At 48.4% G+C, this 26886-nt stretch overlaps 1 protein-coding gene across 6 annotated transcripts in view; it reads right to left on the bottom strand.

Annotated features, from left to right (window-relative positions):
- Positions 1–26886, bottom strand: part of GAS7 (growth arrest specific 7) — an 88237-nt gene that overhangs the window by 26412 nt on the left and 34939 nt on the right. For 5 of the 6 annotated variants that reach the window (XM_032129403.1, XM_032129405.1, XM_032129409.1 and 2 more), the window contains exons 3-6: positions 14358–14429; positions 12729–12814; positions 9348–9401; positions 1811–1900 (exon numbers count right to left, since the gene is read on the bottom strand). In XM_032129403.1, the coding sequence (XP_031985294.1) occupies positions 1811–1900; positions 9348–9401; positions 12729–12814; positions 14358–14429 (302 nt within the window). The remainder of the gene's footprint in view (positions 1–1810; positions 1901–9347; positions 9402–12728; positions 12815–14357; positions 14430–26886) is intronic. The other variant, XM_032129406.1, reaches the window with a different exon arrangement.

Consider the following 26886-nt stretch of genomic DNA (forward strand, 5'->3'; position numbering starts at 1 on the left):
ACAACTAGCCAGAGAGAAATGCCAGATTAATCAAAGCAGGAGACTGGCAGGACGCCCTGCCAGGCACCAGCAGGCCAAGACAGTGGGAGAAGTGGAGATGATGGAAGAAGGTGAGAGAGCTGTGGGCAGACCATGGATGACAAGGCCAAAGAGGAAATTCCTGCGAGCAGAGTTATGGGAGGAGAAAAGTCTGCAAGAAGTAAGGAAACTTTAAGTAGAGTTCCACTGAAAGCAAGACGTGACCAACCCATGGAACCAAACAGTGGCTGAGCCCAAATGGGGAGAACCAAACAGGGCAGGAACCTCTGTAAGACACATGCAGAAAATCAGTCTGTATGCCATTAATGATTTAGGGCTCATGGGGATCAGAAAACTGGAAGAAACTGAAGAAATCTGGTGATAACGTGACCGTTTTCAAATGTGTATTTTAGCAAGTCCCTGCCATCAGCACTGAGCAAGCACAAGGGGACATGCTGCTGGGCCTCCAAGGCTGACACTTTTTAAGATGGAAATGCTTCAATAGCTACTGAAAACACACATAAGACTCCTAAAACCTTCATTTCTGACTCCTTTTGTAGTTATTTGTGGATTCCATCGTAGTATTCCTCTCACCGCCCAGAAAAATCCTCCAGTGGAAGGAAAGTTTTCCACTGGAAGGCTTTTTTCTATCAGCTCCACACTCCAAGGACTACTGCATCATTTTAATGTGATCCAGGAACCTGAAAACAGACCTGAGCACAAGAGGGCACACACAGAACCTCCCACTGAAGACTTCCAGTGCTCCAGGCTGCATTAGAACTACTCAACTTAAGTTACAAATAGGCCTGTCCTTCACAAGCCTCACCCTACAAAGAATGCATTTATTACCTGACCTCTGGAATATCCCATGGAGGGAGTGGTACAATTTAACAAAAAAGTTTTCAACTATCTGCTTCTTTTAGAAGGGGAACCCGCTGCTTCCGTGTGTACCCCTGGCTCTCGTGCTCTGGGAAACACTGAATTCACATTCCCTGTCAGCCACCTTGCTATCCTATGACCTGTGGATCTGTTGGAGTCCAGAGGAGGCCACTAGGCTGGAGCCACAGGCTGAGAAAGTTGGGGCTGTTCAGCCTGGAGAAGAGAAGGCTCTGAGGAGAGCTCAGAGCTCCTTCCAGTGCCTAAAGGGGCTCCAGGAGAGCTGGAGAGGGACTGGGGACAAGGGATGGAGGGACAGGACACAGGGAATGGCTTCCCAGTGCCAGAGGGCAGGGATGGATGGGATATGAGGAAGAAATCCTTCCCTGTGAGGGTGCCAGGCCCTGGCACAGGGTGCCCAGAGCAGCTGTGGCTGCCCCTGGATCCCTGGCAGTGCCCAAGGCCAGGCTGGACACTGGGGCTTGGAGCAGCCTGGGACAGTGGGAGGTGTCCCTGCCCCTGGCAGGGGGTGGGACTGGATGGGCTTTAAGATCCTTTCCAACCCAAACCAGTCTGGGATTCTGGGATTCTATCCCCCTCTGGCTGCACTGCCCTTTTGCCTGTGGTATTTTGAGACACGTGGCTTGTCCTACATCCTCCTTATTTCCTGACCAAATCCATCTCCTGAGAACTGTCCTTGCCTTTCTGGACACTCCTCTGATAATCAGCCACATCTCAGAGTGGTCAGATGTTTCCAGGAGATCTTCACTGGCATCCCCAGTCTCCCTGGTACTCTCTGAACACAGTGTATCTCAGCCCAAATTCTTCTTTACCTTGTACCACAAATCAAGCTGTTTATTCCACTTTCTTGGAAGCTCTGGAGCTGCATGTGGCATGTGGCTGGCTGCCTACTTACCCAGAAATAATCACAGTAGCTCCACTCTGAAGGTTTCAGCAACTGCTGCTCTGGCATTACGTCAGGGTGGGGGAAAGTCACACAGTTGATCTGTTGAAAAAAAAGGCAAAAAAAAAGGAGAGTTAGACGGTAAAGAAATTTAGCTGTTAATGAAAAATATGTAAATAAAAAGTTATATCCACATGCTTCCCATCAGAAAATCCGCAGTGAATGCATGGCAGTGAAGAAAAATTGGTTGTTGCATGGAAACAGAAGCTAAGTATTCCTAGAAGCTACTCTCTGCAAGCAGGAGTGTCAGCATTTCATGTGAGGAAAACCTACTGGATTTGGAAAGCACCATGCAGGGAGTTCTCCCAGATCCCTAAAAACTGTGGTAAAAAACCTGATGTGAAACACCCTGAGCACAGAAACACAGTGACCATCAGAGAGCACTGCAGGCACTATCGCTGCAAAACACCCTTGGCTATGCCAGTCTCCTAGAGGATGACAAAAAAAGGAGTTATTTTTTCAGCACACAGCCCTTCCATCTATCTCAAAGACCTTTTCAGATGGAAGTGATGCTCTCTGTAGAAAGGAGCGGGGCTCTCTGAAGTCAGTGAACCTTCAGCATGCAGAAACCACAGCGATCTGCCAGACAGGACTCATCACACGGTCATTAAACAACAGCATAAAGAAGCCCAAGTGCTCATGAAGTTATCACGGTGGAATATTCAGACTGAAAAGAGCACAGTGAAGGCAATGAGCATGACAGCTACTGCAGAACAACCCTGGACACAGCCAAGCCTTCCAGAGGAAGCACGAGCAAGAGTCAGAGCTCAGTGCCAGTTTGTATTCTCACCCCAAATCCCTGCTGGGCAGGTACCCTAAATCAGCCCGTCTCAGTGCACCCACAGGGTCATGGGAACACTAAGAGCATTTGGGTATTAATCATCAGGGGATCAAGAGATATTGGGGATGGGAGACCCACAGATGTAACTGTGTGGGGGTGGGGGTTTGTTTGGATCAGTTAATGCTCACAGGAAATCCATACACAAATCTGTGGGTCGGGTTAGCACAGCTGCATGGGCAGACCCAAAGGCAGTGCTTACACGCAGTGAATCTGCCTTTGGGCTACTCAGAGAGGATCAGAGAGGATGTGGGTGCTGACACAGTGCAAACTCACCATGCCAGAGCAAAGCAGACAAAACCTTTAGCTGATACAAGGCTGCTCCTACAAACCCACGCTGGTTCTGCTGGAACCCAGGCTGGAGGTTCTGCAGCTGTCCTGTCATAGTGCAAGGGCTTGCTCCACTTAAATCACTCTGCCCAGAGCTTGCCAAGTCCATCCCAAAGCAGGCTGAGGACCCTGTACCAATGGTGCTTTCAGCTGTCACCTCAGCTAGATCCTAAACCACGCGTTGTCCTTTCCAGCTCCCATCAGGCTCCAAACTGATCTGCAGGTCAGAGATCTGGGCTTTGCAGGCAGTGGCCACGTACTGGTGACCCCGGGAGCCAGCATCACCTCCAGTCAGAGCCAGAATGTCCAGTCAGAGTCAGCACCTCCAAACAGAGCCAGTATCTCCAGACAGTGCCAGCCTCCACCAGCCACAGGGTCCCAACCACAGACCGTACTGCAAACACCTTCCCGGCTGCCTTGTGCACCCCGTCAGAAGAGCCATGCCTCAGGAGTCACAGAACTCAGCTCAGTTCAGAGCAGGATGGCCATGCTCTAACCACTGCACCTCCTAAGGGTATTCTGCAGCCTTTAACAGAAGACTGGGCATCACAGAATCAGAGGAACACAGAATATCTCGAGTTGGATCATTGCACCGTGGCACTGCGCACCAGGACAGGGAGGGGATCTGCAGTGGGGGGCACAGGAGTTGAACCCTTCAGCTTAAAAATCTGCTAAGAGAACAGCATGGGGAATTCCTATTCCCTGCTAAAGGCAGTGCCTGTTTCACAAAAACTAAATCTGTGTCAGTTGGAAGCTGCTGACTAGAGATGTGACAGTGAGTCTCAATGTCTTGAAGCAACAACCACTGGAACTGGTCCTAGGCTGGACTGGTGACAGTGTCCCACTGCAGTGGATAGAACTCCAGGAGTGCAGCAGGAAGAGGAACAGTGGGTATGCACGTCAGCAGGTGATGAGAGTAGGGTTAATACACGTGTTTCTCAGAGAGTATCATCAGGCTCAAAGTTTTAGGAATAAATCAAGTATTCCTCACTTCCCAGAAGACTGAATTGTCTGGAAATGATGCTGAAATTGTCTGGAAAGAGTCATGAGGCCATTTGGGTCTAGGCCATTTGGTCACTTTTAAAAGGGAACCGGTGCCAGAATTAAAAAGCTAAAATGCATAAGCTTTTGCAATCTTAAAAAAAAAAAAAAAAAATCATGGTAAACAGGACTTAACAGAACTCACAGCTTTTTACACCAAGTCCCAGCAGGGGGCATGAAAATTTTCAAAACTCTAGAAATATTACTAAAAATTACATATGACTACATAGGTAATCCTGTGATCTTTCCTTCATTACCACAGATTTCTTATACTTAAAAAAGAGCTCCTGGACCGGAATTTCCTACTACTTCTAAAACCTCTCAGGATCTCCCAGCAGGAGGGGAACGCCAGTCTGGCACTGAGCAGTAGTGGCATAACAGCGTGGTATTCCCCCCTCCCAATCCTCCCTCTGAAATGCTCCTTTTCTTGCTTCTAAAAGCAAAGAGAGCTGAAAGAAAAAGCATTCTGCTTCACCAGCTCAGTCCCACTGATGAGCTGACTGATGCTAAAGTCAGCCAAAGCATCTCGTGATGATGTCCTGATGTCTGACAGCATTAAACAGCTCCATCAGTCCCACGGACAGTGACACTCCCTCCATGCAAAGGACCACTGCCCTCACTAATTTTGAGAGAGCACACTTGGCTCACATCCCTGAGAGCTGGCTAGGTTCCATGCAAGCTCCAAATCCAAACTTGTGGCAGCGTGAATATCTTCACTTTGCTGACCTGCCAGCAAGGCCTAACAAAAGCTTGCAGAAGGTGACTATTACAGCTGTAATTGCCAGTCAGAAACAAAACAAATTATAACACGTCTCTCAGATAATGATGGAATCACAGAACATGAAGAGAAAACAAGGTGTGATGACCTGCATTACAGTTCTCACAAGCTCCACTGGGACAGCTGAGGTGATAATCAGCCTCACCATGATATTAAGTTCTTACACGGCCTCTTTGTCAACATAATGGCTGTTGTCAGCTTGCAACAAAGCAAAATTATTAACAAAGACACTAGCAGGGAGAAACCCCAAGGAAGAGCTGAGCAAACCTGCCAGAGGACAGCAGCTTGTCTTTCCAGCTGCCACTGGCCAGGAGTGGCACCAGAAAACCTGTCTGAGAGCCACTGGATCACAGAGGACAGGAGGTACAGTCAGAGAAGGAAAAATACATGGTGACAACAAAGCTTGGTGGAGGACACACACAGGGGATCAGAGAAGCAGCACAAATTGATGCGTTTCTCTTGATAGCTGTGTGCCAAACTCAGTGGATTAAAATACTTTTGCCTGTGTACTGATCATGAGCAAATGTAATTATACTCTCAACAGCTGAATATTCCAGCTCCTATTTTCCATGAGTACATTGGCAGTCATGGTAAAATGAGCTGTTTGTGTTGTAGGTGACTCTTCATTGTGTCTGAGACACAAAAGGGTGACAGAAGAGGAAAAGATCCAGGGAGCCAGGTGAATGCACTGGATTTGCACAAGAGTAACAAACTTTGTTGGGTTGGACATGCACATTAATCTCCTGGATTTCAGAGTCTCTACAGGCTTTGAAGTCACTGCCACCACTCACCAGTAAATGAGACATTGCCAAGCAACATGAATAAAACAAGAATAATTTGATCAAAGTGTAGATAATCAACTACATGTTTACTACATTAGACACAACATGAATAAATGAGCAGAGAGAGGGCGAACTTACTGTGCCATGCTAAAGCAAGTAAGCAGGGCAACAGTTTTGCTTATTTCTTCAACTTAAAAACGCACTTTTTTTTCCTGATTTCTACACATTCACAGCACCTTAAACATAGAACAGATGTGCCAGTTTGCCTCACTTCAGTATCTTCTTTACAGTTTCAGCTGAGACCCAAAAAGTACAACATCCAACTCCACTAAGTGAGTTCATGTGGCAAATGGAACCATCTGGGTAAAACAGCCAAATGCAAAGGCTGGGGAACATCTCAGAAGAGCCTGGGCACAGCCTCAGGCTTGGGCAGGTTGAACTCGCCCCAGACAGGGAAGCCCAGAAATGCCCAGGCTATTCACCACCATGAGTTTGCCTGGGGTTTTAGTGCTGGCAGGGTAAGAAGCTGGTAAGAACAGACAACTCAAGTCCTCACTGTTAACAAATCCACTGATTCCTTCCTATTTCAAAGGGAAGATTCTGCCAAAAGTGTGCAGGAGCCCTCTTTACTCGGTCTATCTGTAGAAAGGTTCAGAGATTGTTCAGGCCCCTGCCAAACCAGGGCTTTTCTGACAGTATCTACCATGCAGTCAGCCCCAGGGCAGAGGGGGAAACTGTGCTGAACATGCAGCCTCATCCTGTGCTCCTCACAACCCTGTGTTTATCACACTGTGTCAGACACAGAGCACAGCAGCAGGAAATCCCAAGTTCCTGTGCACAGGCTGCCCATCTTCCCATCTGCAGCACGTGTTCATCAATGTGTCCAACACTGCAATCCAAACACCACCCTGCACTGGTTTTCCAAGTCCTGCACTGTCCTGACAAGGCATTAGAGAATTTTTAAGAAAGAAACCCACACTCAGAAATACCTTATAATCAGGCAGCTTTCTTGCTCTTCCAAGAACGACACAACTCTGTTCCTCAGGTGACATCCCCCTGTACATTCTCCATTTAACTCTCCCTTACCTATTGTAAATGATCTCCAGCTTCCACAGTCAACTCATGGCCAGAGACTTCAGGAATCAGCCAGCAAACCATCCAGCCTTAAAAAGGTGAGCGCACCTTGAAACTCATTGTAAAACCAGCACAGACCACACATCTGCAGTTTCATAACAGCCTATGATACACCCAGCTGGAGTTTCTCTTCCAAAGAAAATGGAAGAAAAAATGGAATAACAAATAACATTCACTGACCAAAGAGAAACCACCGGATTATTCTTGTTGGGTGCACGCAGATGGGAAATACTCCAGCTCCACCTGCCTTCAGGGTTTCCAGAAGCTGGGCTACTTAATGCTTCTTGGATGCAGAGGAGGCAGATGCATCCTGAGGAAGATGCTCCCGCTCCTCTGCTGAAGGCGATGACGCAGCAACAGCTTGGCTGGACATCACCTGATGTCTGCAGCTTGTGTGCCACAGGATTTCGGTTTGAAGGGAGGTTTCCTGGACCAAGAACTGCAAAGTAAATCACAGAATTCCTCTCTGCAAGAAGAGGTTCTGCCTGAGCACAGCTACAGACCAAGGAAAAGCATCTGACAGCAAGCTAAGGACATGCCCTGCAGCTCTGCTAACTAGAACATCCCCACGTCAGCTTGAGTGGCACTGAGCAAAGAGAACCTCCTAGGAGACAGCAAAAACACTTACACTGCTTTACATTTACACTCCATATGAGATTTATTTTTCACAATGCTGCCTTGATGGAGGCAATGGCTTGGAGCAAACAGCTGTTAAAATTAGCTTATTTTTGGCTATCTGATTCATCCTACTTTAAAAGCTTTGGGCTTCTGCTGGAGAAATGCACACCCAGTGACCCTGACATAACAAACAGTTTCTTGCTTTGCAGATGTTACCTGATGGCACAGGGGCCAGCAAATATGGAAAACCACCCTCAGAGAACAGCCTGAGTCCTCAGCCCTATAAGCAGCAGGGATTGCAGAAAAACAAGCACTCCTGCTCTTGTGCTGTGCCATGCAGCCCAGTGCAACCCACCCTGTGGCCATGTCTAGTCCCTCTGGGCATGATGTTCAGCCCATGGTTTACTTCAACCCCCCCAGCCTGAGCAGGCAGGGGCTGCATCCAGGGGCTGGGACACGTCTCCTGCCCCAGCCAGCACAGCCCTGCAACAGCTGATTCTTCCAGACCTCTGCAAAAATGTCCGAATATACAGATTTACCCTTAATTCAAAGCATAGCACACTCTCAATATACCATTTAACAGTACTAACATTGGTCACAACCGATTTTAATAATTGAAATCACTGACTGAAGTGGTTTTTTCCCAAAAACTGTTGAAGATTTCCCCCTCCCGCCCCAGAACACTGTACCTGCATGGCAGTGGCTGACCCACATCTCAGTCAGAGACACCTGTGTGTGCTCCTTCCCAACCCTGCTCTCTGTCACCAGCAACCCAGCCCAGTAACGACTATGTGACTATGCAGACAACAATCTCCTCCTCGTAGTAACATTAAGGATGTATAATATTAAACTATTCCTTTTGTTCTCAGGGATTTGATACCCTGCCAATACTTGCAGCTGCAAGCATGGTTATTGCCTCTCCTTTATCGCTGTAATTAATTTATCTGCTCATTTCTTCTGATTTCCATTTAAATAAAGCTTTCTATTACTAGCCACTTTCATTCATCTATTTCGATTTCCTTTCTGTTTTTAATCCTGTGTCCTGCACTGAAGAGCCTGTAAGTGCTAATTGTGTTCCAGCTGAGGTCACCAAGCACAAAAAAGATACTAATGTCTGTAAAGTGAGATACATCATACAACTGAGAACATTTTCATTCATAACACAGAATCACAGACTGGTTTGGGTTGGAAGGGACCTTAAAGATCATCTCATTCCACTCCCCTGCCATGTGCAGGGACACCTTCCACTATCCCAGGTTGCTCTAAGCCCCATCCAACCTGGCCTCAAACACTTCCAGGGATGGGGCAGCCACAGCTTCTCTGGGTAACCTGTGCCAGGGCCTCCCCCCCTCACAGGCAAGAATTTCTTCCTAATATCTAATCTAAATCTCCTTTCTTTCAATTTAAAACCACTGTCCCTTGCACTGTCACTACATGTTCTTGTAAAAAGTCTCTTCATCGAGTCAGTTAAATTATAAAGACTAAAAGTAAATGTAAGATTAACTTCACACTGAAATATAAAACCTTTGCCTACACTTTCCATCAGAAATCTTCACTTGGACACTCTGGCACAAGAAACCTTCTTGGCACCTCAAATACAGATGGAGGAAAAAAAAGATCCTGCCCCGGCAGAGCAACGATCCAGGTCTGCTGTCTGTCTTTCTCTAACTCTTCAGTACTTCTCCCGGTACAGACGCTGTTGTGGGGGGGAAGACGATCAGATGAGGAAGTTTTTTCAGGACACCTGGTTCACAGTCCGAGCTACCTCTCAAGGCACCGCGTTCCCTCCCTCCTGCTCATCGCGGAACCACCATTATTCCGCGGAAAACCGCGCAGGGCAGAGCCCCCAGCGCCTCGCTGGCTGTAGCAGCGTTTGAACACCGAAACGCGGTGCGCGGAGGATGCTCGGGCGCGGGGTGCTCAGCGCGGAACGCCCGCGGATCGCCGCCCCGCTCCGCCCGCACTCACCGTCAGGCTGCTCTCCTTGCTCTGTCGCCGCGGCGCCGCCGGGGAGCCCGGGCTCTGCGGAGGGAAGCGGAGCGCATCATCGCGGCCGCTCTCGGAGCCCAGCATGGCTGCGCGGGGCGGGGAGAGGCGGGTCCCATGGCACGGCTCGGCTCGGCTCGGCTCGGGAGGCAGGGATGGAGGGAGGGGGAGCTGCGGGAGTTCGCTGCTCCGCCTCTCTCGCCTCCGCCGCACCGAGCCGGGGACGGGGCGTGCAGCGCCGTGGGACGGCGGGGGTGGGATGAGGGCGTCACACCCCCCTGAGGACAGCGACAGGAGTCTTGGTGGCCCACGGGGTGGCACTTTGCCCTGCTGGGTACGAGAAGAGGGACGGGGACGGTGACATCCGCTGCTGGGGACAGCGATGGTGGCAGTGTCCTGCCATCGGACCGTTCCTGCCTGTCTGTGTGTGGAAGGGTGGCATCGTGTCCCCCTGGGGTCAGGGACACAAATGCGTGCCACAGTCCCCCCAGGCTGGCAGTGGCCCCCTGTACCTGTCGCAGGGTCACTGGTGGGGCTCAGATGCTGGGACAGCTGATCCGCAGCGTGTGAATCGCTCTTGGCATCATCACTGGGCTGTGCCAGGACTCCCACCCCAAATCCCACTGCCCGGGCACCCAGTGCTCATCCTGGGACTCAACACCCAGCAGCAGCAGCAGCATCGTGCCTAGCACTACACACGTGCAGTTCCACGGTTGTTCTGCTGTCCCCTTGGTGGCAGTTGTGACAACCTGAACGGGCAGCATTTAGCTGCTCTCTAGGAAGCCATAAACAAGGTCTGGCCCTGTGCCCAGCACAGCATAGCTCTGTGTTGTTCCCCGTTGTGGCTTTTCCCCCCACCCCCTGACCTGTTTCCAAGAAATGTGGCTGAGCTTGCTGGAGAGATCTTGCCAGCATTTGTTTGCAGGGTGGCTGCTGCCCAGGTCTAAGAAAGCATCCTGGCCAATGCCACGGAGCTGCTCCACAGTGGGAGACAGCCTGTGCCAGGAACAGACAAGGAGGCAGTCAGAGCAAAGCAGCTCAGGATGGCCCAAGACACACAAGGAAATAGAGAGACAGGCCAAAAAGACTTTGAGGGTGTGCAGAACAGCTTCTTGCAACCACGAGTTTATGGTCAGATGCTTTCCTTACTAAGGACTCTTCTGCAAAAGCTGCCACAGCTCCCAGGAAAAGCAGCTTCCCAAACGGGTGCAGACACAAGCTGTTCTGAGAATTAACGCCACCAGCAGCCAGATAGAGATTCAGAACTAGTTCAAAGCAGGGGTGAAGCCAGGACTTCAATTTGGAAAAACCTGTAATAAAGGAGCAATGGAAAGAAAGTATCATGGAGGTGATGAAGGGAATGAGAAAAGTCATGACAGGGATTTCCGACAGGCTCATGGTTGAGTCAACCGAGCAAAGCAGTGCATGGCACCGAAAGGCTGAGAGAGCCTGGAGAAGAGAAGGCTCCAGAAAGACCTTAGTGCAAACTTTTCAGGACCTGAAGTCGGCCTACAAAAGGCTGGAGAGAGATTGTGGACAAGGGCCTGGAGTGATAGAAAAAGGGGGGCAATGGCTTCACACTGACAGAGGGCGGGGTTAGAGTAGATAGTAGGAAGAAATCGTTCCCTGTGAGAGTGGGGAGGCCCTGGCACAGGTTGCCCAGAGAAGCTGTGGTTGTCCCAGCCCTGGAAGTGTCCAAGGCCAGGTTGGATGGGGCTCAGAGCAACCTGGGATGGTGGAAGGTGTCTCTGCCCATGGCAAGGGGACAGGATGGTCTGTAGTCTCTTCCAGCTGAAACCATTCTGTGACTCTGTAACTCCTCAGGTATCTCAGATGTGAATTTGACTGAAAAGGTGTCTATGAATTTGAGTAAGACTCAGCACCGTGAAAACAGAAGGTAGCAAATGTTGCTACAAAGGAAGCTCTGCAGAAGTCAGTTAATCTGACGTGTTCCAAGCCAACTACAAAAACATGGGAGTCAGATACCTTGAGAAATTAATTTTTTTTGGCACAAGGATTCACCTGTGTTTTTTTGAAGGAAGTCACAGCCTACAAGTTTATTTGGGTTCTCTGAGGAATTCACAGCAGATGTGTGGACAGGGGTATCTGGTGATGCATTACATAAGATTCTAAAATGCTTTTGCCTGCGTTTAGGTGCTCACTGTCTCCAGCCTGGGCAAACTTCTCAGAGAAACAGCAGCACAGGGAGTCAGTACAAGATGTTTGATGTAGAAGAAATAGGGAATGCAAAGTGCTGCACTGTATCATGAGAAATGCCATGAATCTAAACCAGAAATACTGACCTAGGTGAAACAGACCACCTGAGGGAAAGGCTGAAGGGAACTACTTAGGCAGCACGTGAGAAAGAGGGTTGAGGCAAAGCGGGACAAGTTGTGAGAGAACACAAAATTTAAACCAAGAAACAGAGAATGTCAGGGAGACGCTGAGAGCACCAGACAAGCCAGGTTCACATGGCAGCAGCACACCAATGAAACACGCATTTCCCCAGCGGTATTTAAGGAGTTGCACTGCAAAAGGACTCAGCCCTTTCACACAGAAATGAAACAGAAAACTCAGGTCTGGGACCAGTGGGGGGAAACGCCAGAGGGTGGGGAAGCACATCCCAAATGGAGTGTGATCCACCAGCTGTGGCAGTCATGTGGTCATATGGTGGTGTTTTGGCAGGGAGCAAAGAGTTTCATGGGAGGAGCTGGAAGAGGGCCCTGTGCTGCATCTGCAGACCTGTGGGGAAGACTTTCCCAGGGATATGTATGGATGTGTTGCAAGAAAAAGTGCAGAGATATTTACTGGACATTTGGACAAAGACAGGGGAGGCCAACTGTCCACAGGTCAGCATCCTGTAGGTTAACTCGGGGTGATGTGCTGGGTGAGGCACTGAGGAGGGGCTGTGAAAGGACAGGCTGGAGTGGATGAAGTCATTGAGAAAAAAGCTTTGGACGAATTCTTTGTGAATACTCTCTTTGGGAGGGAAAGCTGGAGCTGCAGGAAAACACAATGAGATACAGACATGGGCGGATGTGCAAGTGTAAAGAGAGGACTGTGCTGGACACAGGCCCAGGCTTCAGGCTGGAGTGGCAGGAAAATTCATAGGGTTGTTAATAGTGACTGAAGTGGCCAGAAAGGAGTGATAGGACAAAAAAAATCCAAAGGATCTTGACATTTTTTTACTGTTTTACCAGCTGGACACAGTAACTATTCTGCATGCAACAAATCTGTCTGATCTGAGAGTTTCTAAAAGAAAATGACTTCTTGACTTCCGGCTCTGGGTGGATTCCTAAACTACTTAAATAAAACCCCATTTATTCTTAGATTCTGCTGTTTGGCTTTTTCCCAAAAACTTACCTGGGGGTCCCCGCTGGTTTTTCGGAGGCTCATATGCCCTGAGTCGAGCTGGTGTACTGGGGACCCAGAGATGTAGTAGCCATTCACTGTAAGAACAGATGGAGAGTTAGCGGGCCTGCTGCCAATAGCAAATGAAAAATTGCACAAATTTAAACACTAATCCCATAACTGAATATGCAGCTATAGATCACAGTGTTTTAAGACTTAGTTTTATTTCTCATTACCCTAGTCTGATCTGCTTGGTAACAGATTCAACATTTTCCTGAGTGGAGTCTGTTTTGCACTGACCATAATCAGTGAGTGATCTCTCCGTGCCCTTATCCCAACCCACGAGCCTTTTGCTGGGAGTTTTCTCCCCCATTCACCTGAGGAGGAGAGTGATGGAGTGGCTTGCTGGGCACCTGGCATCCAAAAAATACTGGTCTAAGGGAGTTGAGTTTTCATGTCAAGAAGGCAAGCCTTGTAAGATGTTTATGGTTCATGCACGGAACTATAAATTGCCTTTTTTTTTTAATATACTAAGCAAGGAATAATGCTCCAAGTAGTGTTAAAACAAGATACTCAACTACATTATAAATCCTTGGTCACAACAAAATGCACAATCTTCATGCAGACTACCAACTCAGCTGCAGCAATAAAGAGGGACATCCATCCGAAACATCCTCCAGCCTGCATTATTTACAGTCAGCTGGCAGCAATGGCCTTTACATTTAACACTTTTTATTCTAGAGTAATTTTTGCTTTGCTTTGTCATTCTGCAGTACCCAGTGCTTTTCAGTGCAGTTATGCATCTGACTCTGTTACTTGCTTCCCTGCAACCTCAAGTCGAGACAGAGATGATACATATGGTCACCCCTGTAGCCATCACATGCTAAAACGCTTCACTGTGCATATGTTCTGCGTGGAAGAGCATCAGCCAGCCCATGTGCATCTGCAGCTCTTTGATTTCCCTGCCCTGTCAGACAGCAGAACTGAGAAAGTGCTTGTTGGGCCACTTTTTGGCCTTTGTGCTCCCAGAAGGAGCCGCCCCAGCTCTTGAGCGGACACTTCAGGCACCCAGACAGAAGATGGACTGGCAGGGAAACCAAAGCCCAGAAGATGGGTCAGAAGGGAAAGCCCCACCACGTTTGCTCTGCTACACTCTCATGACTGTGTAGCCTGGAGAAGAAAAGGGTCTGGGGAGACCTCAGAGCCTATTCCAGTGTCTAATGGGGCTACAGGAGAGATAGCAAGGGACATTAAGCAAGAGTCTGGAGTGACAGGACAAGAGGCAACTGCTTTAAGCTGCAGGAGGGTAGACTGAGATCAGAGATTAGGAGAAAATCTGTGAGAGTTGGGGAGGCCCTGGCACAGGGTGCCCAGAGAAGCTGTGGCTGTCCCAACCCTGGAAGTGTCCAAGGCCAGGCTGGACAGGGCTTGGAGCAACCTGGGACACTGGAAGGTGTCCCTGCCTATGGCAGGGGGTGGAACAAGGTGATCTTTAAGGCCCCTTCCAGCCTGAACCATTCTGTGATTCTATAGCACAGCAAGTCTGTATCCCACTGTATCACAGCACTTTGCTTTGCTTTGCTGAATGGCAGAGCAGCAGATTGACCCGGTGCAGTGGCCAGGCACAGCACCAAACAGTACCTGCAGAACTCTTCTGTGACACAGGGCTCTTTGGAGTCCCAGGGACACTGCTCGGCCGCTCCCACGTCGTTTCTGTTGAAGGGAAGCATCAGTGTGAGGGTGATGGGGGCTTTTGCACACATACCAGTTACGACTTTTACACATAAACCAGTGGGTCTGACCCTCACTGTCCTCTGAACCAGGTTCTTACCCTGTGAGGAAGATGCCTGCACCTCCCTGCACTCCCTCTCTTCCTTAATCTCCTCCTGCTATAGCTGCCAGCTGGGATGGGTGGAGACAGAGCAGACTGGAAGCTGCATCACTGGTTCTTCCAGATCACTGCCTGGGAACACTCACCTCACCTGCACTGACCGCCTTTCCGGGTGGAGTGAAGTGCAGCCCACTGCAGGCATCGCCACGTGCCAGCCGTGCTGCTCAGCCTGGGGACAGGCACCAAGCACTGGCAGTGCCTCTGCCCCTGCTCCCTCCGTGAAAGGCAGCTGTGAGTGACTCACAGATGTGCTTTCAGTGACATATGCACAAGCGTAGCACCCTTTTCCCCCGAAAAAACTATTTCCCTGGAAAATCTCCTTTTTTCCACCCAGGTCACTTAGCAGCTGGAATATGCAAATGTCTGTCCCACAAGTTGTGACACTCCAAAGACTACTGCTGCTTTCCCCCCTCAGCTGCCTCTGAAGTTTAACCATTCCGCTCATTTTCTCACTAAATGGAAAATTCTTTTTGACCACATGCTGAAGACAGAAGATTTAAGTGCAAAACTTTTTTTAAAAGTTGTGAACAGAAGACAGTGGAGTGAGAGCAGCAACTCCACAGAAGTCCAGCTAGAAAGCCCAAGGCACCATTCCTTTTGAATGCACGTCAGTTCCAAATCAACTAAACAATACTGATTGCCAGATGGTATCAAATAAGAAAATAAGCAAATCTCTGTAATCAGTTCCAAGGACTGTTTTGGCTGCTTTATTTGAAACTGCTGTTTCCAAAATCCCAATCAACAACCATCTAACTCTTCCAATGCCTGAAATCCTGCATCTGTGTCAGTATTGTGGATGACCATGGTCAAGTGGTGATGGAGGAGAGCCTTTAAGGATTAACAGTTTAGGGTTGGCAGTGAGCACCTCCCTCAGGGCACATAAGGCCTCCTGTCCTGGGTCAGTGCTTATTTGGGCATCAAGCAGCTTCAAGAACCATAAAAGGCCTATCTTTATATACACATTCATGCACACATGCATACAGATGTGTGTGTCTGTGTGTGTGTGTGTATATATGCACAGGGATGTCCTCGAGGGGTGCGTTAGGTCCCTTATTTCAGGAAAGAACTCAGGATTACAGATCCCAGATGGAAGCAGGTGCCATCCCCCACACCTGTAATGTCCCTGAGATACACGCCCTGCCTTTCCCTATCCTTCCCCCCTCACCCCCTCCCCAAGTCACAGCTTGCTTTTGCTTGCAAAGAAAAGTACTTTGAGCTTTTTCTTCCCTTACAAGTGCAAAACCAGATGAACTAGAAGCTTTGCTGAATCATGGGGGAATATTTAAATTTTAGTCTGTTTTTGTGAACTGGGTAGTAAGTAAATAAATTCCACGCTAGGTCAATAAAGAAGCATTGAGAAGTATTTTAACTAAACAGAAGCAAAATGAAATGCAAAGAGTCGTCTTTTATGAGTCAGCTTGTCTTGGCTTACAATCCACAAGTTAAATGGTTAAATAAAGACAAATTCTAATTTACATTTACTGTAAGGCAAAGGTAAACAATACAGTACCCACGTGTCATGTAGATTTTTTTTTTTTTATTATAAATAGTTGATAAATTAATAGTGTGAGCTGAGATCTGTGGGGAGGGGATGTGATGCCCTCTGATGCTGCACCCCAGTGCAGTCAATGAAGTAATGGGTTTTTGTCAGCACTGACTGACATTAGCAGTAAAGCGAGTTACCTTCATTTTGGGGGCTTTTTGGGGGTTTTACACAAGCATATCTGTCTCCAGGATTTTTGCATTTTTGAGACCCTACAGAGGAATATACCTAAAAACCTACCAAACAGATATGAAATGTCATTAATTGGTTAAAGAGACATAGCTCAGTTGGCCAGAGCATGGTGCTAACATAAAGGTTGTGGGTTTGATCCCCATGTGGGCCATTCACTCAAGACTTGGACTCGATGATCCTTATGGGCCCCTTCCAGCTCAGAATATTCTGTGATGCTGTGAAAATTACCAGCTGCTTCTTGTAACTGGTCTCTGCTTTGCCTGCTGGCTGCTGTGGAGCTGCTGTGCAGTGCCTCATTCTCTGCCACACAGAGGACCCAGACACATAACTTGAGGGCAGAAAATTCACACATGAAAGAGCAGTGCCCAGTGGTTAGCAGATTTGTGAATCCAATCCAAACCATTCAGCGTCTCAACAAATTTTCCAAAATAAAATGACTTTGGAGTTACGCACATTGAAAAATAAAAAATCCCCAATGCTATAAAATGCATAAAACAGAAAAAACATCTTTAATTGGGTAGGAAATGAACAAGAGTGTTTTAACTCCATTTATTTTGAGCATTAGGAGAAAAAAAAGTTCACTTCTGTGCAGGGATTATTCTGGCAGCTCAAGTAGGGATAGGAACTAATCTGGATCAGGACTGCACTGCTGGAATGCCATCTACTGGAAGCAACTACATTTACCAAGGTAAAACTGTAACATTACCAATTTCTCTGCAGCTTAGTCATGATAAGAAGTGAGAGTGGGGATTAGAAGTGAGTGGGGGGATGACTTTTTTTACAGAGAAACAGAGAAGGCTTGCTGGGAGATAATGCACTGTCTGATACAGCAGAGTCTTGTCTGGGAGTACCACATGGAGCCTTTGATCCTGGTGCTTGGAAAATCCAAAGACTACTCGTAACCCTGGGGTAAAACAGTGATCATGGCTATTAGGAATAGATTCCATACTGGCCTAGATTTTATATCCCACACAATTTTCCCCAGAGGATGTTCCAGTCAAGCTAGAGCCTTGTACTCTGAGTGCAGTTTAGCACCGGCAGACCAACACCAACAAGTTCTGTCCTCTCTTATCAGCCACATGTTAATTAGATCATTTAGGCAGTGTGGGGAAGGAAAAACCAGTGGCTTCTTTGAGAGAGATGACCCAGTAATTTGGCTAGACTGGCATGTTCCTGGAGCTCCTGCCCAGCACACCTCACCGTGTCCCTGAAATCCCAGGTGCCAGCCCAGGGCTCAGCAAAGGCAGATGCATTACAGGGGCTCTCTCTGTGAAGAAAACCAGTGAACTTACAGACAATTCTCGACTGTGAAGAAGGATTGTGAACAAAAAGAAGTACTGCAGCCCTGGGAGATACCCAAGGTCAGGGCTAGGAGCCGTTTGGTCTAGCGGAATGTGTCCCCTGCAGGGAGCTGGCACAAGGTCCCTTCCAATCCAAACCATTCCGTGGTTCTGTGCAATTTGGTTACTGAACAGTGAGGCAGGAGAAAACCACTTGTTAAAACTGAAATGACGTAGTAAAAGGAAAAATAGTTACAAGATCCAAGCTACACCAGCCAACGGAACCAGAGAGGGTTTTCACAGAAGTGGTGAAACATTTCCTACCAAAGGAAAGTGGAAACCTGTGGTGTTTGGGGGAAGAAAGGTCACTTCTGTTTGGCAGAATGAGAAATGACATGATGTGTCAGGCCTTCAGAGAGCCACACACTCTGGGATGTTGTGCTAGTCAAGAAACACAGCTTCTGAGGACATCCTGAAGCAGAGGATTTCTGTGATCACACTGTAGCAGCTGAAGAATGAATTGTTGGTCCCGCTTCCATGAATTCAGTAGCACTCTGAGCCTGAAGGAGCTGCTTTCCAGTTTGAACTTACAACATCAGCCAAACGTCAGGGTTTTATGTACCAGCACAATCCCTCACAAGTGTGCTTATATTCCTTTCAGGAATGGATTTAGTACCTCAGCACGGTGTCATGTGTAGTTCTATTTTAGGAGCTAAATGCTCCATAGTTTCATTGTCTAAACTACAAGAATGGGGCAGATCAAGCTGGCAGACCTCTGGGTCCGCTTACTGTGCAGAAACCTTTCCTGGTGTTACAGATCTGTAGCACCTGCCATGTGTCACCCAGCTAATGGGGCTAACTCACATCTTTATAAATAGATTTGGAGTTTATTTTGGCTTTAACAGCAATAAATCTGTGATGCTGAGCAGCTCCAAACCCAGTTTCTGCCCTGGATAACCTGAAGCTGTGCAGGCTGCACAGGCCAAGGATGAAGGTACGCAGACATGGATGAAGAACAGCAGCAGAACACGTCCCCCCTCAATGCCACAAGAGGAAACCCTGCAAACTTCTCCCAAACTGGTCCTGAAAACAAGCAGAACTAGAAGTCACATTTGCAGAAGGGTAAAACAGGCCCACCCAGTCTAAACTCCTCCCTTTTGGATTCACTTTACTCTTGCCAGTGGCAGGCAGGAAACACTTTGCAGACAGTTTGCAAAGCCTCTATAACTTTTCTCTGCTTGTCCACTGCATCTCCATAGGCTCTCAGCAAGGTTTGTGGCCTGTCCATGGCTCCCCAAAGGGTAAAGACTGGTTGGCCCTGTGACTCAGAGGGTGGGCAAACAGCCCTGCTTTGGAAACAGGTTTCCTTGAACAGCACAGTACTGCACTCCCAGCCCAAACCTCACATCTGCCTGGAGCCAGCACGCTCTGAACCTCACCTCACCAGCCAGGAGCAGAGAAGTGTCACAGGTCTTGCCCCTCATGTCCCCTTTCTGGCTAAGAGCTTCCCCACATTTGTGATGATCTGGCAAAGGTTTCATGGCACTTCATTTCTTGATATTGTGTGTGGTAGAAAAAAAGCCCAAAGGAATGGCCAAGGTAGTGTGGGGGTTTGGGCACGTAAGGCAGGAACATCACTCACAATGCCCTGAGACTGGTGTGAACCATTCAAAACTTTTGAAGTAGAAGGAGTGTGTGAATTAGAGTGCAATGAACATATCTTCCCTTCTTTTCTACAGAGGATGTGTAGCACAAGGAGATTTTGTTTCATTGGAACGAGGAGGTGTCACCTCTGCATCAGTTCACAGAACTGACTCAGAGCAGCCCTGACCTCCTGCAGACCAAAGGCTGTGGACTCTCCTGATTCAACATAGCAGCTTCTTCATCTTTGTGCTCCCACACTGTGGTCCATTGAGCCCTGCAGTACTGAATCCTGTATGGGTCACCTGGATCAGTATCAGTTCAAAAGGCCCAAACCACCAGTTCAGGCAAGAGCCTCTGAACTGCAACACCATTGTCTGCAGTGACCTCACACTCCTCCATGGGCCTCCCAGGACTGTGGCTTTTACCTCCCTCCTCATACCTAATAAAAAGAGACAAAAAAAGCAGGCAGAAGTGATCTCTCTGCACCTGCATCAAACATGAGAGTCAAGCACACAAGTGCTGAAAGCAGAATACTGGGTAGCACATGAACTAGCTCAGCAGGAGTTGCGGTGTCAGAATTAAAATCCACTTCCATCCCAGACAGTTCAATAAAAGAGAGACTGAGGCTGCCAAACAGCTTTTGACCTCAATCTTGAAAGACACACCACGGAGACAGGCACCATCCAGGAGTTCCTGAATTGTTCTGTCCATGTGTTGGATGGAGAGGTGCTCGTTGCCACCTCCACAGCATGGGAAAAGCTGCTGACAAGAGCTCTCACTTGATCTTTCAAAATGATTCCTGGGATATCTACCATGCCCCTCCTTTTGCAAACACCACGTGACAAAAGCAAGCCCTTCACTGCAGGCTTAGCAGTGATAATAATGCTATTTCCAGCACTTTCTGAGACTTTGTTTTTCTAGGTTTTAGGCCACTTTACCACGGCAGGTTCCTATACTACCCTTTAGCTAGGGCATCCTGTAGCAGAGGGAAATTGTCACTGAAACGTTTTAACTGTATGAGAAAAAATGTGTAATAAAAATGCTTGACAGCTCTTTGGTGTCTCCATAGATGACTTACTCTTTGAGCTGCAGTTTGTAAGTTTAGCTGGAGTAGGAGTTGACTGTAGCTGCTGAGGCATGAAAAAAAAACCCTTCAACTCAGAGACCTTTCAAGGAAATGACCACTTTCAACCACACATTTCAGGACTGCCCCAGAACTTACTGGTGCAGGTGGCATTTTACTGATGATGTTTGTGATGGTAAGAATATATGGACCTTAATTAGAATCAAGATTACATGAAAGCAGAATTCCTGCTTTCCAGGAGATAAAATGCTGTTTAGTAAATGGGAAGGACCTTACATCAAAGACAAGAAAAGGCTGGAAATAAGAACACACCATGTAAGGTTGACCTCAGCTGTGGAAGCAAGGTGGCAGTAAGCCACACAAACACTGGTGTCATAAGTACATAAGTAATATTTAATGTGATGGGCAAGGTAGCTGGAGTGCAATTGTTTGACTAATGCAAGAGGTATTGCAGCTGCAGCCCATCAGAGAGTTTCTTCAGCACAATGAAATATTTTCCTGCTGAATCTACCACCCACACACAATTGTAAACCCCTCCCACAGACACTGAGCAACTCGTTAACCACATAGTGGCTGTTCATTCTGGGCACTCTTTCTGGTGTTTTGACATGACAAGTGAGGTTGCACAAGGCAGATTCCAGGCATCTACCTCTAATGTCACTGGTGCAGACTCAGCCTTCCTGTGGCAAGGCCATGCTGAGAAAACCTTAGGTATATTGAAATTGTCTTGGGCTTCATTGTGTAGATCATATACAGCTCAGAGGCCTTTACAATTTTCAGGATTTCAGGCCTTTACAATTTTTCAGGATTGAACCTGTTTCAAAGGATGATAAATGGGGAGTGTTTTTCTGGTGGGACCATCAAGTGGAGACAGACAGGAATGTGCTGTTTGTCATCTGGCTCATTTACCTCTGCATGTGTTTGTTTCAGGGTCACCCTAATTCCTTCATTACTCATTTTCCTAACATCTTCCTTCCACATAAGAACACTGTCTCATATATTCTATTTCTTTCTAGTTAAGAACCAACTCCTTGTGTTTTTCCTGTAAAGACAATGAAAATTAGACCACACAACAACACATGGTGGAAATACTGTTACGGTCAGATAAGATCATGAAATCATAAAATAGTCTGAGTTGGAAGGGACCCAGAAGGATCACGGAGTCAAACCCTTAAGTGAATGGCCCATATGGGGATCAAACCCACAACCCTGGCATTATTAGCACCCTGCTCTGACCAACTGAGCTCATTTCAGGGTCAAGATGTACAACAAAGGTAGATAATCCCAGTCTGGAAGGACACTAACCACTGGAAACAATGGTGACAATAATAGTAATGCCTCACAAGAAGGGAGGCATCTGTTGTATTTTGAAGGCTCAGAAGAATCAAGATGTTACTTGCCCCTAAAATCCCATTTCCCCTCCCAGGAATGGGAGTGGATACTTGCATTGCCACCAAATGAAGAATGACTTCCATTGAGTCCCAGGCATTTGTTGTTTTCTACAGTGATAAATATTTTTCCTGTAGTTTAGGCTTTACAGACTGAAAAAACAGGCCTGACAGGGCTTTCAGGAAGTCCCACTGTCCCTGCTCTACCCCAGAGCAAGGCCAGTGTGAATCTGCATGGTTTTGCATAACCTGCTCCAGTGCTACAGACTCCCAGGCAACCCTGTACTCCCACACTTCACTTCCAAGAGAGCTTGGAAGGGTCAGTTGTCCTGGTTGCAATTGAAATGTGTTACTGGATCTTCTAGTGATGACAGGCATTGGGAAGTCTTCTCCCTAATGGCATTTATGCAATTTAAGCCTACTTTCATGACCCTGTCCACTTCTTTGCTTTCTAAGGGGAGACACCCCAAATCTCTCAGCATTTACCCACAGGCTATGTTTTCCACATCTTCCATCACTTTTGCTACTCTTTTCTGGGCTTTATCCAACTGACTCACATTATTTCCTGAAGTGTAGAGTCCAAACAAGATAAAATATTCCAGCTGAGGCTTTATAATTTCCTTGTAAAGTTGGAAGCTTACTTCATGCCTCACAGACAACACTCCTCTATTTATACAATGGAAAATGCTGGCTGGTTTGTACTAGCACAACACTGCTGGCTCTCACTCAGCTTTAGATCCTCCAGAGCCCCAATGTCCTCATCTGTAAGCTGTTCCATTGCCTGTCTTTGCCACTTAATTATTTCTGATGAAATCTCTGATCTTAAATGCATCTTTCCTGAACAGCATCCTCTTATTCCAGGGTGATTGTGAATTCTGAGCCTGTTCTGCACAGGAGAGAACACCGTGTTCTCTCCCAGCTCCAGTTAAAAGTTATTGTTTGAATAAGTGCTCTCAATGTCAACATGCCAGTCCTCACTGGAAATACTGCCTAGAATGAATTCTCGGGCAGATCACTGCAGGATTCCCTTCAGCACAAACTCCCCTTTGACAAGGGACCATTGATGGCCATGCTCTGAGGACGAGCTGCCAAACAGTTTTGCAGCAGCTTACTGTAATTTAACTATGGTCTCCCCTTTGTTTTCCCTTCAGTCAGCTTTCAGACTGCCTTTGCTGCTTTTCAGACCTGTTTTCCCATCAATGAATTGCCTTTCCTTCACACAGGTCCCCTACCCACAGCCCCTGCCTGGATGCTGGATAAATGTTTAGCCACGGTCCTACCCCACAAGAGGGCCCATACCTCCTCTCACCAGTGCTTTTCAATGATGGAAATGCTAAAACTGCCAAGAAAGACCTGCTCTTGATAGCATTCCCCCCTAGAAAGGCAGTGGGTGCCAGCAAGGCCCCAGAGTGGGGCAGAAGGATGCTCTGTACCTGACCTGGGGCTCAGCCACACCCCTGAGCTGAATGAATCCCCTCTCTGCCCTGCAATCTGCCCCCACTGACTGGCAAGGCAACTGGTTGGACACCCAAGACAGCTGGAGTGCTGCAAGTGAAGGACATGCCACTCTGAGGATGTCCAAATACAACATTTATATGAATAGACAGTGAACCCAATGCCTGGAGCTTCCACAGTATGCTCACCACACTGCTGGGTGACTCTCTTCCACCTCAAGCATGAGAGACCTGTGATGGAAGGGGCAACCAAAGGGAGGCTGCAGGATAGCAGTGCCTCAGGGACATGTGCCAGAAGGAAGCAGGAGTATGGATCTGTGTGCCCCAGGCTCCAAGAGACCTCACAGAGTGCTGTTCAGCCTAAAATGCAGTGCTACATTTGCTGTCTAACACCAGCCCTGAAGGAAAAGCCAGAGTGGAGCACTCCAGCAATTAACTGCCTTTAGTGGCAGGCCAAGACTGCATCCCTCTGAGCCCTGGAGAAGTGGGATCAGAGGTGGCCTGCAGTAGGGTGCTGTTGTCAGGGGCTCTGCAGTGGCATCCTTGGATGGAGAACCCTTGGATGGAAGCAGCTGGACAGGATCCCTTGGGTGCACACAGCGCATGGGCAACGCAGAGCTCCAAGGAACTGCTGGGAGGGCTCCAGCTGAGGAGAGCTGGGGATACTGCTGGATGCTCTGTGCCATGGAGAGGAGCCCTTCCTTCCTTCCTTTCTTGCTTCCTTCCTTCTCAACCCTCTCCATAAAGAGATTCCTGGTCCCTGGGAAATCAGAGAAGTGGCCGTGACCTTATACACCAAGAGTTTTGCAGCAACTGCTGTTGGTGGGTAATGATGAGTAGGAGACCTTTAATTACATAGTTCACTGAAGGCTGGAGTGATCTATGAAGGCCACTGAAGGCCAGCCAGCTGTCTTCCACTGACCTCTGAGTTCCCATGTGTGTGCATTAAATAGTGACACCTCTGTCAAATGCTTCAGCATAGTTTCATCATCTGGTAAATGGTAAACTGAGAGCAGCCTAGAAGTACATCTGCACCTTGATGAAGAAGAGACCTGGCTCCTGCTGCTGAAACAATGGTGCTAAGGAGGCCAAGCAGGACAGAGGCCCATGGAGCCCTGTGACAGAGATGTGTGCCAGCACCATGTCCTCATGACAAACATTGCCAGTGTTCATTTTAGTACTCCCAGCAGCAGCTGCAGCAGTGACAGGACAAATAAGCAGTTCAGACAAGTCAGCAGTGAGCTGTCCAGTCTGTGAGACTGGCAATAAATACTACCCATGCCAACGCAGCTCTACCACAGGAAAGAAGGAGACTGCAGGTTTAAGGCTTATAGCATATTGTCTTTGACTTATCCTATGGCTCAAACCCGGAGAATACATCCTACTCAAAGTGCAGTTCCACTGGTAGGAGCAAGTCCCACATGCCAAATGTGACTTTATGGTGACTGCTTGGCCCAGCAGGTCCAGCTCTGCAGCACAGCCAAGGAAGAAAGTGTATCAACGTGAAACTGGGCCAACATGAGCCTATGGATAGTTCTGAACTACAAGTTTTGCGGGATCAAAGGTCAAATTAGTCAGATTAAATCAAAACAGTGTCCAGACAGGTGCTCACGCCAGGCCTGGACAAGGCTTCACCACACACTTCAGCCAAAAGGCCTGGAGGTTGCATTCCGCATTGTCTGAAGCCTAGATGACACCACAGGTGACACTTTTTTGGCACATGAGCACTTTGAGGAAGCACAGGCATTTGAGATCTGAGTCTGACCATGCAATACAGCCCAGCCAGAGCAAAAATACTCTCCACCAGGATCACCCAGCTGACAAACTACCATGCAGTCTCTATGCAGCTGGAAGACTTTGAGGCAGCAGCATATTCTAACTGAGCAGGCTGAGACAAGCTGAGCTTGCCAGGAACACCAACTCAGCTGGAGGTAGTTGAGGGGTCAGAGTGCCCCTGTACATGCTGCAGGAGATTCCTGTTGTCCTACAAAATGCTACAGCCCTCACAGAACTACGGGAGGCTCAGAAATGCAGGATTCTTGAGTCCAGCATAGGAAAGAAGAGCAAGCCTAACTTCAAAGCCGACTGGGCTTAGGATTAGTCTGGTGAGGAGATTCTCATCTGAACAGAACTTGAATAAGTGATCCCTAAAGCAAGGCTCAGGACACAGAAACCCCACTTCTACCCTCTTTTACATGCTGATAATCTGAGAACCACACAGCGCTGTAACAGCTGAGAGCACAACCATAAGTGGTTTGGGCATTCTCCTGAGAAAGACTGGTTGGAAGTGACCTCTGGAAGTCTTCAACCCAGCTACTCTGAGCAGGATCACTGCTAACAACTGATCAGCCACTGTTGGGGTCCCTCCCCCGACGTGTAGCCCTGGGAGAGGGGCCCTGAGGGGACAGACACGGGGTTTCCCTGTCCCTGCTCAGCCTCGTTCCCATGGGTTGGTTTGTGTTCCCTGCGCGGGCAGAAGGACCCTTGGTCCCGTGATTGAACAGTTCCTCGGCAGAGCCCCGGCCATGCGGCTGGAGAAATAAACATCTCTGAAACAGCTATCAAGAATCTGTCTGTCCATATATATTTCCTTTCCACGGGACTCCTGGTTTGATATATGCGTGTTGCAGTATCCCCACTGCAACAAATGGTGGAGATTTGTGAGCAGAACGATCCCCGATCCCTAAGCGACTGATTTGTGTGAGTAAACCCTGGAAACTTTGGATTCCTCTTCTTGGTTTTGCTTTGCTATTCCATATCTAAACTATGGAGGAACCGTGGGAAGACTCTTGGCTCTCCGAGCCGCATATGGACATTTATCTTAAACTTAAAATGATTCTTGAACAACGATTTGTAAATTTTAGCTTGATTCAAGCTCAGAAAGAACTGAAACACTTCCTGGCATGGTTGTTTAAGAACTTTTTCTATGTTTCTTGGGATTTAATTCTTACCAAGGGCTTTTGGAAAACCGTTTGGACACAGTTAATATTTGAGTCAAAATATATGCCGATGGAAGAATATTTTCGTGAATATTATTTAGTTACCGAGACTGCTGAGCAATGTCAGCTGTGTCCTGGCGAAGGGAAGCCTGGCTCAGGGACTGTGCGGCCCAGGCCACGTGCACCGAGCGCTCTGCGAGCAGCAGCGAGGCAGTTCCCGCGGGCGGGCGGAGCCACGCGAGCCGCAGTGTCGGTGGCGGAGCGAGGAGCGGCGGGAGCGGCGGGACCCGGCGGTGTCTGCCCGGCCGCGTGCAGCGCGTGGTGGAGCGAGCCCCGTGAACGCCCGGCCGAGAGGGGAGGCGCGCGGGCGGCGGCGGGCGGCGATGGCGGTGGAACGGAGCCGCGCCCAGCCGAGACATGCGCTGGAGCAGGGCGCGGGGGGGTCGTCGCTCGGGGGCCTGGCCGAGACGTGGGTGCAGCGCCCGGCATTGGCAGCGAAGCTGCGACCAGAGGAGGCGATGCACGGAGAACTGAGCGGCATGGCCCGGCCCGGCCCGCGCAGCCCCGAACGCGACCCCGGGAAGAGCGCGCAGGCACCAGCAGCCCCGACAATTCCAACACGGGAGCGACCGAAGGAGAGAGCAAAGACGCAGCGAGACAAAAAACAGCAGCCACTCGGAAAAAGATCACAGTAACTAAGACCTTAGGGATAGTAAAATGGTATAATGTTAAGCAAAATTATGGTTTTATAACAA

This window comes from Corvus moneduloides, chromosome 19 (genome assembly GCF_009650955.1).
Source record: "Corvus moneduloides isolate bCorMon1 chromosome 19, bCorMon1.pri, whole genome shotgun sequence".
Taxonomy (NCBI): domain Eukaryota; kingdom Metazoa; phylum Chordata; class Aves; order Passeriformes; family Corvidae; genus Corvus; species Corvus moneduloides.